Source organism: Tetrao urogallus (assembly GCF_951394365.1).
Source record: "Tetrao urogallus genome assembly, chromosome: Z".
In the NCBI taxonomy this organism is placed as follows: Eukaryota; Metazoa; Chordata; class Aves; order Galliformes; family Phasianidae; genus Tetrao; species Tetrao urogallus.
Window position 1 is genome coordinate 41,809,316 of NC_136816.1, and position 13,114 is coordinate 41,822,429.

The following is a 13,114-nucleotide window of genomic DNA, read 5'->3' on the forward strand; positions in this document are numbered from 1 at the left end:
AACTGTATACTTTCAGAAACTTTGATAAAATGAAATAAATTTACTTCTGCCCTAGGGTTTATGGGCAGATTTTTAGTTAGCACCATTAGATTATCTATCCTAGTAGATATCCAGAGCTCTGGAAATAAGTATTGTATTTTCGTAAAAAAATCTTTATGAGTGATTAGCTGAACTAATGCCTGAAATAAAAAAATATAAAAAATCCAACTTTAAAACTTCCCCACTCATGGCTTTTTTTTTTTTTTTTTCCATTGACTATTAAGGCAAATCCTTTTTCAGTCATTTGGAGAGGATTACACCCAGCAAAAGGCTTAGTAATATTTGCAATGGATTCCTAGATGCTTCAGAATCAAAAACATTACTTCACATCTCTTATATTGCTTCCTAGTAGCTCTTACAAGAAAGTAGTATATAGGCTGCACTCTTATGAAAATAAAGTGAGACAGAGAAAAATTAAAGTACTATTTATGAGGGGAATAAGAACATGTCTCTATGAACACTGAATCAGCAAGGAAGGCAGAGCTGTTTCTTGCAACATCTTCTCACAGTATGAACAAAACATAGAAAATAGGTTTTGGAATGGATGATGCTCAAGATACAGCACACTGGGTGAGATCCTCCTGTCAGAAAAAGTAGGTTAACTTAAGCAGCAGAGCTAGAAAAGCCTACATTTCTTGCAGACCACTGACCTATTAATAAATTTGACTAGGAGTTGTTGAAGCCTCATCATGAAAAGAAGCTCCAGGAAGATACTGCTGGGTTAGTAGGCAAAGAACCAAATAGTGATATTGTGCCTTCAGTCCACAGCTCAGATCAATGACTTCATGGACACAGACTGAAATAAATCCTGACATTTGTGAATCAAAAGTCTGAGGAATATTTTACTCCCTGAAAAGCTTTGAAATGTCAAATTCTCATCTGAGTTTGAAACTGGAACCAATGTTGAAATTCTGAAGTTTCAGTGGGATGGAAACTTCCTTTTCCAGTGCATTCTAGTCTTAATCTTAATATATCCTGGGGCGTTTAGGGAAATGAAACATTTTTCGATCCATAAAGTGCTGGGAAGAAAGCCCCCACCAGGAACAAAAATGGATTACTACAACCCATTGTGTGTAGAAATGTTCTGAAGTAAGCAGTTTTCATACTCATTTTTATTACACTTTACTCTTCTTCCACTTTAAGCAGAGTAATGAAGCACAGACTTTCCACACTGAAATCTTTGGAGTTTCAGATAGTCAAAGTGTGGTCAGAGCCTTGAACAGCAGATTGTTACTGCACAAAATGTCAGAAGCAGCTCCCTTCAGTTCCCTGACAGCCTAATCCAAACCCTATTAAAATCAAGTAAATACACCTATAAGTCCAAAAGACTTTGGATGAAGCTTTTACGTACTTCTAAAGGTGCTCCCATTAAGCTGTGGTTAAATGCCCAAACAGCAGTGGAGCTGATGAAGCAGAGCTCTGGAGATCTCAGGCTTTTCATGGTGTGTGAAGGATGTCAATACCGGAGTGAGGAAATTACAGGATGGCAACAGCTCCCTGACCAGTCCTTGATCATCTCATCCTATGACAGTGTATATTCTCAAGTGAGCTGATTTCTATTCTCCTTATGGGTTTACATAAAAAAGTTAGCAACAAAAAGCCAGAATAATAACAGCTAATCCTCAGCTGGCTGAGCCTGTATTGTTTTCTGGCATAAGGTACCACAGCTCAGCTCAGAGGTAAAGATTCCATATTACATTTTAGGCTGAAGTCCCACACTACATGTTGACTTTGATTCTCCCCCATTCCCAGTTTTACTCTGCTGACAGCCAGTAAGTTGGCAAAATAAAAAAGCAAGGATATTCCTGACTCCTGGGTACATAAATAAATTAATTTTTACAAGACTTGTTTTACAGAAAAAAAAAGTTACAGAAAAAAAAGTTATCAAGTTAACAGAACTGCTTATGTACAGTTTAAAGGCTTTCAGCTGAAAGTCCAGTGACAGAGAGATTGGAACAAATTCACGAAGTGCATGCATGAATGTTATGAGTGTATGTGTTCCCCTTCTGGACTTGAACTTTGCCTCAGTTCAGCAGATTTTTCCAGAAATAAAACTGGACCAGCAATGGCAGGTTCTGCTTCAGCCCTGCTAGCCTGGAAATGCCCTGAAGTAAGAAGTTTTCATAATCATTTCTATTCAGTATTAAGAAACCCTAGGCAGGAAATAATGTAATAAAGCAAGCTTGCAAATCTAGCCAATTATAAATAAATCTCTCTGTTTTTCAAAGGGCATGTCTGCAGTTCAAACAGAAGTAGTTCTGAGAATCTGAGAAAAACAAAGTTGCCCTTCATATCCATACTAATGTGGGGCTCAATCTAAGAATTGTGTAGATTGTCACTGCTCAGCTGAAAAAAGTTTTGGATTTGGGCCACTGTTTCAGCTGGGTCCAAAACACCATTTTACAATCAGAGTGAAGAGATGTTGTACTCTTTAAATTATTGTGGAGAGAACAAGCTCCAGGCTGTATGGCAAGCTGGAACCAGACTGGTGTCTGTGCTATAGGGATTCTCAGCCCCTGTTGCAGATTTACCTGCCTTTTGGTCCACCTATACGTTGTGCTGACAGTTCCTACCCTCACTATTTACCTAGTACAGCTTGCCTCTGTACTTGATGCCATTAAGTGACAGGCATGCTGTTGTGCAGCATCAAGGCCCGGGCTGGATCCTCCTATGTCACACACAGTTTTGTTGCCATCATAGCACAGACAGCAACTATAACTGAAGACTGCAGGATGAGTTTCACAGTGGCAAGGCAATTCGTAACTGTGCTTGGTAGAAATAGGCCCAGTGACATGTGCAATCAATGTACTTGTTTGGCACATGAGCCAAGTACAACTTACAACTGTTCAGGCAGCATAAACAAACTCTGATCACTGATCGGTTGCCAAGTTTTATAAAAATAATACCTTATTTTTCTGACTGAGATCCACCATCCTGCACAATAAGCATGTGGCTGGCCAACTCAGTAATTTGGCGGAATGATTTGCAATCCTGTCTGGTATCTACCCCATCAGCCTAGCATTTCAGGCCAGTCACAGCTCTCTGCTATTACTATTTTTTAACCTAGATGATGACCTTAATGGAACATCACCCCACCAGCATGTTTAACACAATGCATGAGCCACTGAATTTAGTGATTCAACCATAGCCCTAAAAGCACACAGGTAGCAGACACCTAACAGCAGAAAGATCTCAAGAGAAATGCCTATTTCTCAGATTCCCTCAGGGAAAAGAACAAATGTAACCTCATTCTGAAACCACCCATGATTTAAAAAGAAGTAATTAAATCCATTTAAAAGCTGGAACTTCTAAATGAGGATTTATAGATATATTAAAATCTTGGATGTGTGAACAAGGCAACTCCTATCCTTATAGGCAAATTTCATTATAAGTAATTTTCCTACGTAAAAAAAGATTGAATTTTACAGATTTGGTCGTATATAAACAACCAATTTACTGTTTGGGCCAACATAAGAGAGCTCACAAAATTGGAAACAAAGCCGTATCTAGTTCGTTCTCTGATGGTATAGAAATCCAGAGTCTGTCATTCTGTAAAAAGCAATGTTTAAACAGAGTTAAGATCAAAGAGTTTATAGACAGATGACAAGAGAAAACCTGTCACATAAGAAAAGTATTTGGTGATTATTTGTCTTCCCTGATCCATCTCATTCAGATTTCTCTGTGTTTTTGTTGAAGTGGGTTCATTTGCCAAAGAATGAATTTATGTGTGCCCATGCTGTCACTGAGGAGGAGAACAAAAAACCCTGGTTTATTTTAAGTAGTAGTGCTTTATCGCAGTAAAGTGAAATACTGATTTTCTATAAAAGACTAACACATATAATCTGAATGGATAATATATTTAGCATTTCCAAGGGAAATATTTGCCAGGTTTTGTGAAAGAGAGTGAGAATACTACAGCAGAAGATGATTGCAAATGCCATTATAAATCTAAACTAATTAAGGGAATTCTCCTTAAGTGTTCTTAAGTATCTTTAAGTATCAGAATGAGTTCTTAAGAAATGAAAAGCAAATTCTGTGAAGTCTGTGTTCTGGACCCACTATCAGTGGACTCCCAGACTATGAAGCACTAAAATCTAAAAGCACTTAATTGGCTCTTGTGGCCCATCATGTTTGACTGTCATCCTTTGTCAGCTCTTGCATGATCTCATGGCATGCTTGATACTGACGCTCAGACTTCTTTTCTGTTGGGTGCACAATCTTCATATTCAGACTTCTTTTGTTGAGGAGCCTTGTCTCTGTTGGGCTGGATAAATGATCTAGTTGCATGCTACTAACAGAGATTCAGCATGGGCTTTCTGGTGCTTCAGGCAGTTATGTCATCTGTGCTATCAAGGGATAGACTTCACCTACTGATCTAATATTTTAGAGATTCCCAAACCGCTGCTGAAACTGCTCAGTCTACATGGCATTCCAGCCTGCTTCTCAGTGGGGGAAGAGTCACAGTAAGACTCACACAGTGCCAGTGGGATGACAGTGGAGATTACTTAAGAGGCCTGCAGCCTCACGCTTCCCCAGATCTTCATGACAACTGGAAGACTTGTCAGTGTCTTCAGCGAAAACCGTGTTTCGGTTTTGGTGGAGATTCTCAAAACAGCCCTGCCAGTGGACATCCTGCCATCTTCACGTAGCTTTAATCCTCCTGTGTCACTCCACGCACCTCAGAATTTTAGGTGTGCTAAGGAGATACACGAACAGACAGCTTTGTGATATTTGCAGCAGGTCTTCAAATAGCTCTTTCAAATTCCTCTTTTTTTCTTTTTCTTTTTGTAAACCCCCAAATTATCATATGCTTTGCCTTGGCAAAGGCAAGTGTGTGTTGCTGATGAAGCACACTATTCACATTAGACAGTTAGTCTCCTTTGGAGTAATAACAGGTATTGTTTCTGCTGAAATAATAGAATAAAATGTCTCTGCAGTGTTGCCAATCTCTCTTGGACCATAAAGTGGAAAACAGATAGCTCAGGGCTGGGGAGAGAACTTCTAATAATGTAAATGCAGATTCTTTCACACAGTAAACATACCCACCTCCTTGCCATTCTTTGCCACAAAAATGTTGTTACCTGGCATGACAGCAATATAAGCATTTGGCTATTACACTTGTGAGTTCTACATCCCACTCATTTTTGTGTGCTGGAATAACATCATGCTACTTTTCTAATCTCAGAATAATGGTACTTATGAACAAAACAAAATTCAGATTTGCTATTCACATAATATGAGATGGAGAGTATAAGACAAAATCAGACAAAAAGCTCAAACAGCTGTTGAGCTCATAAGTAGCTGCCATCAGAAACCAACTTTCTGAACAGAAGGGAGCTAGGTTTCAGTACACTCCAAACAAAATACAGATTCATTTTAGCATTTACATCCAGGAGTTTTGTGCAGACATCAGAAACTGCAAAGCCATTATCAGGCCAAAAGGCTGGGCTAAGCTGAAAGAAAACTCAGAACTTTTCCTGTTATAATGTCTTCTGCATGTATGGGAAAAAATAGCCATCCTTTTTGCCTAAATAATACAGTCATTATTACAACTTTTTCATGTTTCTTTGTGAGTTCTTACAGCTTAGAAAAGAAAAAAAATTGACAGCTATAAACAGGCCAGAAATAGCTGAATGCAGAAGACTGAAATCCCAGCAACATGTAAATACCTAGACTTTTTTCCCCAGTTCTTTCCTTTGTTTTAACCTGACTTCTGTGATAGCCTTGGCAGACAAAAAAGATCATTAGTGGAAGATGCTATGGGGGGAGACTGAATGCCTATAAATGAATATACAATATATGACTGTTTGCAGAGAACTAATGGCATAAAAGCCATTCATTTCTTGACACTGCCTTCAAAAGGGCAAATGATGGGTACTTTCAGTGCCCTTGAAACTAAAGCAGCAGCACAGGTAAGAATCTTGTTTTGGAATTCCTCTCTCTAAGAATTTTCAGTTAGATAATATGCCACATTAAAATGCAGAAAAATTGAATCTTGCCTGAGTAATAATCTGATCCCCACTGCTATTGGTAGCAGGTGTGGATGAGCATAGTCACTAAAATTAGAGCAATGAATTTTGTATGGTTTAAAAATGCTGGCTTTTTTCCTCTTAGGCAGGAGATAATTCTGGTCTTCTTCCTCAAACCTGGAATTGCCTTGAAGTATTCTATACTTTAAAAAAGAAGGAAGAGAAAGTTATTAAAATAACAAAGATATGCGTGGAGAAGCCAATTTAAAATTGTTAGGAGAAAGTAAGAAAATTTCTCATTTGAAAAATGGTTGCTCAAACTCTGTCATCTATGGGTTCAAGATAAAACACCTGAAAGAGGAAAACAATGCTTAAAAATTTATTCCAGTTTTTTTCTTAGTTTTTTTTGTTTTGTTTTGTTTTAAAAATAAAGAACAAAGGTGAAATGTAAAAACAAAAACAAACAAACAAATAAACAAAAAAAAACAACCATCCAGTCTCTTTAGAGAAGAGAAATTCATGTTTAGGTAGTATATCAGACAAGACACTGACAAGTTGCATGGCTACTGAACTGTCAGAGCTATGTCAACTGCCCTGTCCCAAGAAGCATACATAATGCCAAACCAGCAACTACACAACCTCTCCCATATACTAGCTCTGCAAATAAAGTAAACATCTTTTCAGGAATGTCTAACCATAATCTTCAGTCAATCAAGGATTTAGTTATACATCTTCTAATTCGACATTCAAACATGGCTTTCTTTTTCTGAATATCATCTTCTGAATATAACTGGCAAGAGACTAGCACTTAGAGACTTCAGTTAAATAAGCAGTAGTTAAGAAAAGGGCCACAGCTTGGCCATTAAGCTACTGGCAATTTTAAAGCTCCAAACAACATGAAAAATTAGAAGATAAAACATGTGAGATGGATATTGTAATTTCTAAATCTTGTGAACAAATACATATTTGCCAATAAGAGTGAAAACAAGCATCTTTTAGGGAAAGAATGCTGAAGCACACAAAAGCCTTTGAAACTAACTCTTTCACCATTTATAACTTCAGAAACAGCTTCTGAGAATGTAACAGGCCATGGCCCAGGGCAATCCTAGATATGTATATGGACTGAGAGAAGAACTCCTTGAGAGAATCCATGCAGAGATGGAATTAGGGGCCTGGAAGACGAAGAAGTTCACATGAGCCACTAGTGTGTTCTAACAGCCCGAAAGACCAATAGTATTTTGGGCTGCATCAAATGAAGGGTGGCCAGTAGGCCAATGGATGTGAGTGTCCTTGTGAGGCCACATCTGAACTACTGCATCCATCTCTATGGCTCACAACAGTCGAAAGATATGGAGCTTTTGGAGAGGGCCCGGAGGAGGTCAGAAAGATGACTGGAGCACCTCTGCTATGAAGACAAGATGAGGGAGCTTGGCTTGTTTAGTCTGGAGAAGAGAAAGGTCCAGGGAAACCGCGTTGCAACTTTCCAGTATTGAAAAGTTTATAAACAGGAGTGAGACTCTTTTTACATAGGTAGATGTGGAGACCTCATTGCGACGTTCCAGTACTTGAAGGGAGCATTTAAACAGGAAAGGGAACGGCTGCTTATGAGTGACAGGTCAAGGAGGGAATGATTTTAAACTGAGAAGGAGGAGGTTTAGGTTAGATATTAAGAGGAAGTTTTTCACACAGAGGGTGGTGAAGCACTGGAACAGGTTGCCCATAGAGGTTGTGGATGCCCCATCCCTGGAGGCATTCAAGGCCAGGCTGAATGTGGCTCTGGGCCGCCTGGTCCAGTGGTTGGCAACCCTGCCCATGGTAGAGGCCTTGGAACTAGATGATCATTATGGTACTTTTCAACCCAGGCCATTCTATGATTCTTTGATTCTATGTAAGCGGAAGCTATAGACTGATCTTAACGTCATTTATGCTAATAGAGGATTCTTGTATAGAATCTAATTGAACAGACACAGTTAAATATTTAATAAAATGTTCTGGCAGAACTACATTCAATTCCTTCTCTATAGCTAAATATATTATAAGAAAATCACAGCTAGGGGATGTAATCAGAACATACCATGGAAGTCTATATGCTTCTCTGTAATAAAGATTCGGTCAAGTCAATACAAGGATCTGTGAATCAGTATGAGTCCACTATGTAGCCTGCAGCTACCACTGCAAGCGCACAGAAATAAGGCCACAATTTGTTTTATATGTATTCATTTGCAGGAAGAAGCTTATTCATATGAACGTTATAGATCACAGATAGAACAATCTAGATTCTAAAAGAAATTGGAGACTTTCTGTCTTTATTCTTCTATAATTCTGTTTCACATTGTCATAAGAGACCTTTTATGGAGGCTAGTGTTGTTTCCAAAAAAGGTTCACAGTTCCTTCTGTGAAATTTTATATCCATTACCTTTATGGACTGCCTTGTTATATGACGTGTTAATGGGATAGGCATGAAAGCATCCACTGTCTTAATGCACACAATAAGTGCAAATCTAGTTATGAATTTTCTAATGCAATGCTACTGTCATAAAAATCTGTTTGGCTACCAGGGAGGCACTATGATAAGAAGACTTTGAGGTACTTTAAATGTAATACATCAAAAATTTATTCACTGTGAGGAGTGTAGTCGTATGAGCTTTTTTTGTTTGTTTGTTTATTTTTTAGTCATCCTCAAAAAATGATGCAGTATTTCTAAGTGTCTGTAAAGTGCTGATGGTGAAACTGAATGCAATAAAATACCATTCTACCTTTTTGCAGTATGTAATAAAAGGCTACTTTAGCTGAAATTCCTTAGGCACACAACAGTTAACAGTATTTGTGTGTTTATCTTCAAAATACCTATCTAAGTAAGAAGTAGATCACATTCATAGATGTGAGTGTAGTCAGCCTCAACCTTCCAAGAGTAAGAAGTGTCATGAGAATGCAAATTTATTTGTTTTAGTAGTGAATTATTTTCTTGGAAATCTTGTCTCTGAATTGGAGAGATGTGGATTTAACAGATGGACCACTTGCTGGATGAGAAATAGGCTGGATGGTCAAGAGAACTGTGGTTAATTGTTCAATGTCCAAGTGGAGACCAGTGATGAGTGGTGTTCTTCAGGGGTTGATATTGGTACATCTTTGACAGCAAAGTGGACAGTGGGACTGAGTGAAACCTCAGTGTGATTACAAACTGTGTGGTGCAGTTGATGTGCTGCAGGGAAGGGATCTTGATAGGCTTGAGAAGTAGGTCCATGTGAACCTTATGAAGTTCAACGAGTCCAAGTGCAATGATGTCCTGCACTCAGATCAGGGCATTCCCAAGAAAACAAACAAAAAAAACAGGCTAAGCAGAGGACAGATTGAGAAGAGCCTTGAGGAGAAGGACTTGGAAATGTTGGTTGATAAGAAGCTCAGTATGACCTGGCAATGTGCCCGTCCAGCTCAGAAAGCTAATCGTGTCCTGGGCCACTCCACAAAGGACTTATCACTGCCAGGTCAATGGGAGATGATTCTTCCCTCTACTCTACTCTTGTGAGATCCTACTTGCAATATTGTGTTCAGCTCTGGAATCTCCAACGTAAGAAGAATGTTGACCTGTTGCAGCAAGTCCAGAGAAGGACCACAAGGATGATTAAATGTCTGGAGCACTTCTTCTATAAAGAGTGGCTGAAAGAGTTGATGTTGCTCACCACAGAGAAGAGATGGCTTCAAGGAGACCTTACAGCAGCCATCCATTCTTGGCACTTTTTACAAGGGCATGTAGTGACAGGACAAGGGGTAACAGCATTAAACTACAGGAGAATGGATTTAGATTAGATGCAAGGAAGAAATTCGTCGCCTTTGATGGTGGTAGGGCACTGGAACCAGGCTGCCCACAGAAGTTATGGATGTCCCATTCTTGGAAGTATCCAGGTTGGCCAGGTTGGATAGACCTTTGGGCAGCCTGATTTAGTGGAAGGTGCCGATGACCATGCCAAGGATGTTGGAACTAGGTGATCTTTAAGTATTCTTTTAGCCCAAGCAGTTCTGTGACTCTACAATTGATTCTATGATTCTATCATTCTGTGTATGATTCCGTGATATCTGAACCAAAATAAAAATCAACCTGACACACAGCCTGAATGAGCTACTCCTAATTTCCTAACTTGTATAAGAGTATATTACTTCTCCACATAACTTTCTCTGTCAAATTTTAGAAGATTAATAAAACAAAACAAAACAAAAACAAAAACATTGAAATGTGTCCATTTCATTGAAGCAATTGAATTTTTCAAAAACTTGTGTGATCAAGTAAAGAGATTATTCCCTTTTTAAGATCTTAAATAAGATTAATGGAATAAGTGGATACTCTATTTACTGCAAGCTAACTTCTGGTTCATAGCAGAAAATCAAGTAGAAAGGAAGTGGAGATAGGTTTCCAAAGACAAAAAACATAGCTGAAAGTACTCTAGAAAGTCAACATATCAAATCTACATATATTTCAAGTAAAATGGGCATTGAAATGTCCTAGACTTTGTCTTTTTCAATATTAAGGTGTGTTTAGTATTTAACAGAGATGGTGCAAATGTCCTCCTTTACATTACTCTGCTGCCTATATGCAGTTCAAGAGACTAAACTATGATGTACACAAATTCAAAACAATGGCAATATATAAATAAAAGCAACATGTAAGTAAAAGGTAATATAAAAGCAATTCAGAGACAGGAAGAAAACAAATTAGGATTAGTAAACTGGATGAATGATCTCTAGACTTTTATGCAGTCTTGAATTGAAGGGTTAAAATGTAACAAAGAAAGAAACTGAGCCCAAAGATGAGTAATAGCTTGCTCAGTCAGGTATCAAAACAATGGCAGATTTTCCGGTTTAGAACTTCAACTACTACTATGTTGTTAGTGTCTTAAGTGAAGCCTCAAACAACATAATTTCCTGGAAACTTGGAAAGCTTTTGTATATAAAAATCAAAAGCTGAAAATATTTCTTAGAATACTTTCAAACTAGATCTGTTACAGAAGCTAACTAGAAAACTGTTCAAAAATGAAGAACATATTCCTCTGAAAAACCCAGGAACACTCATCAAGTGAGAAAGTAACTTTTGATCTTTGATTTTGTACACTGATTTTGCAGACTTACGTCAAACAAGATAACGGAAAAAAGCACAAGATTAAAATGGATGACTAAAAAGAAGAACCCCCAAATGGTACAGGTATGGAGAAGAAGAGAGCACATAAATAGAACTGAAGGAAGAATTTATTAAGAATAATGGCAGAATAGAGCTTCTCTTCTTACTTGGCACAAGCCGCTGATGCACATATCCAGGGATTCAGTGTAGCATCGGGTCCCATCCAGAACCTTTGGTGCCAGTTCTACAACCAAAGCTGCTCCTCTGGCCTGGCACTTCAGCGAGCATGGGTTGTCAGGATCGTTAGAGACAGGAAGCCACTCATAAAACTGCCCCTGATACTTGACATCGTTATGAGCTGAGCACTGCTGAGCACGAAAATCACCTGCTTCTGGAGGACAGTCCTGCAGAAAAGGAGGAAAAGGTCAGTGATTCTACTCAGGAGAGCTGGTCATAGCGTTGTACAGCTGGCTGGACTTCACAGTTGCCACATATACTGAGTTTTTATGTTTAGAATAAATAACATTGAAATAAGAGACAGTTACAGCTACACATTATTCAAATGTATAATTATGTCTTTCTTTTTTCTCTCCAAGTAAGTATGAAAACAACATCAAGACTGTTGTTTGTTTGCTTATGCTTTCTTTGCTTTTTTTTTTCTTCGCTTTTGTGATCTAAATCAGTTGGTAGGGAAAAAGGAATAAGAAAAATGCAATATGTATTTGTAATTCTTCAACACAACAGAGGCAAAGATTTCATAACTGTCATAATTAGCAACTTCTTATGATCTTACACTAAAAAGCTCCCTTGTTAATACCTTGAGAGGTTTGAAACATGTAACTTGACTCTGCACCGAGTACTCCTGATATAAAAACAAACAAACAAACAGTGACTACTCAGACTGCTTGATGTCTCCCATTAGTTTCTCTCCCTGAAGTTAGAATGTGATGTTTTTCTAAAGTACACATATTTTCTTGTCAGTCTCTCAGGAGAGTAAGAAGAACTTCAAAATCATGAAACTTCAGATAGAATAAATGTAAGTTCTTTTTATTTCCTTTCCAGTTTTTGATCCTTAAGGACTGATATTTTCAAGAACCACAAAGGCTAGAGATTAGTTTTTATTTTATTTTATTTTATTTTATTTTATTTTATTTTAGAAAAAACCTGAAATCTGAGACAAATGCATACCTAGCACCTGCTCTTTTGTTACAGCTCCTGTGATGGTGTTTACCCTAAACCTTAGCTGCTGTATTCCTGTTATTATATGAGGATTCAGGTTTTTTCTAAAATAAAATAATGTAAAATAATATAAAATAACAGGAATGCATTTGTCTCAGATTATTAAGGTCACAAAGTACTCCACCTCCCTCTTACAAGGAAATCTTCCCCTTGTGAAATGAATGCTTGCTATAACTTTGCTTAAGAATGGGAGATGCATAAATGTTCGTTACAGACTTGAAGGAAGGAATGCTAAAATATTTATGTAAGTTGCTTCAAAAGTAATGTTTCTATTTATTTCCATGGAAAACTAGAACAGATACAAACAACACAATAACACTGTTTGATAGAGCAAATTCTCAGCAAAAAAATACAATTTTTTCAACACAGTTATCACAATTACTGATGTATTTTCCTCAGTGATGAGCAAGAGATTGCATGCCATGCTTGTAAAAATCTGAACCAGTAGAGGTGACCCACTGTCATCACTGTTGTAATGCACAATCCACTACCTCACTGTGCTCACATCCACTGTTTGGTCTCCATAAATTTTCAGCAAGCATCAATAAATATCAATGGGCGCAAATTTTTTTCCACATGGAGGAGTTCAATTACATAACTTTGCTCCATACACATGTACATGTCAGATGCCATTTTCTATGACTGCCCCTCTGCTGCCATCTTTTACATTACAACATATAATGGAATACTGGTGGGAACATTAAACCTCTATGCCATAACACCAACATCCACCCCTGATGTTGTAGGCCAATGTAAT

General features: G+C 38.0%; 1 protein-coding gene across 1 annotated transcript in view; it reads right to left on the reverse strand.

The window, feature by feature from the left end:
* The window catches only part of ADAMTSL1 (ADAMTS like 1), a gene marked incomplete at both ends in the record, with an annotated part of 386,370 nt that overhangs the window by 107,538 nt on the left and 265,718 nt on the right, over positions 1 to 13,114 (reverse strand). The window contains one exon of the mRNA XM_079548266.1: positions 11,286 to 11,522. Within this exon, the coding sequence (XP_079404392.1) occupies positions 11,286 to 11,522 (237 nt within the window). The remainder of the gene's footprint in view (positions 1 to 11,285; positions 11,523 to 13,114) is intronic.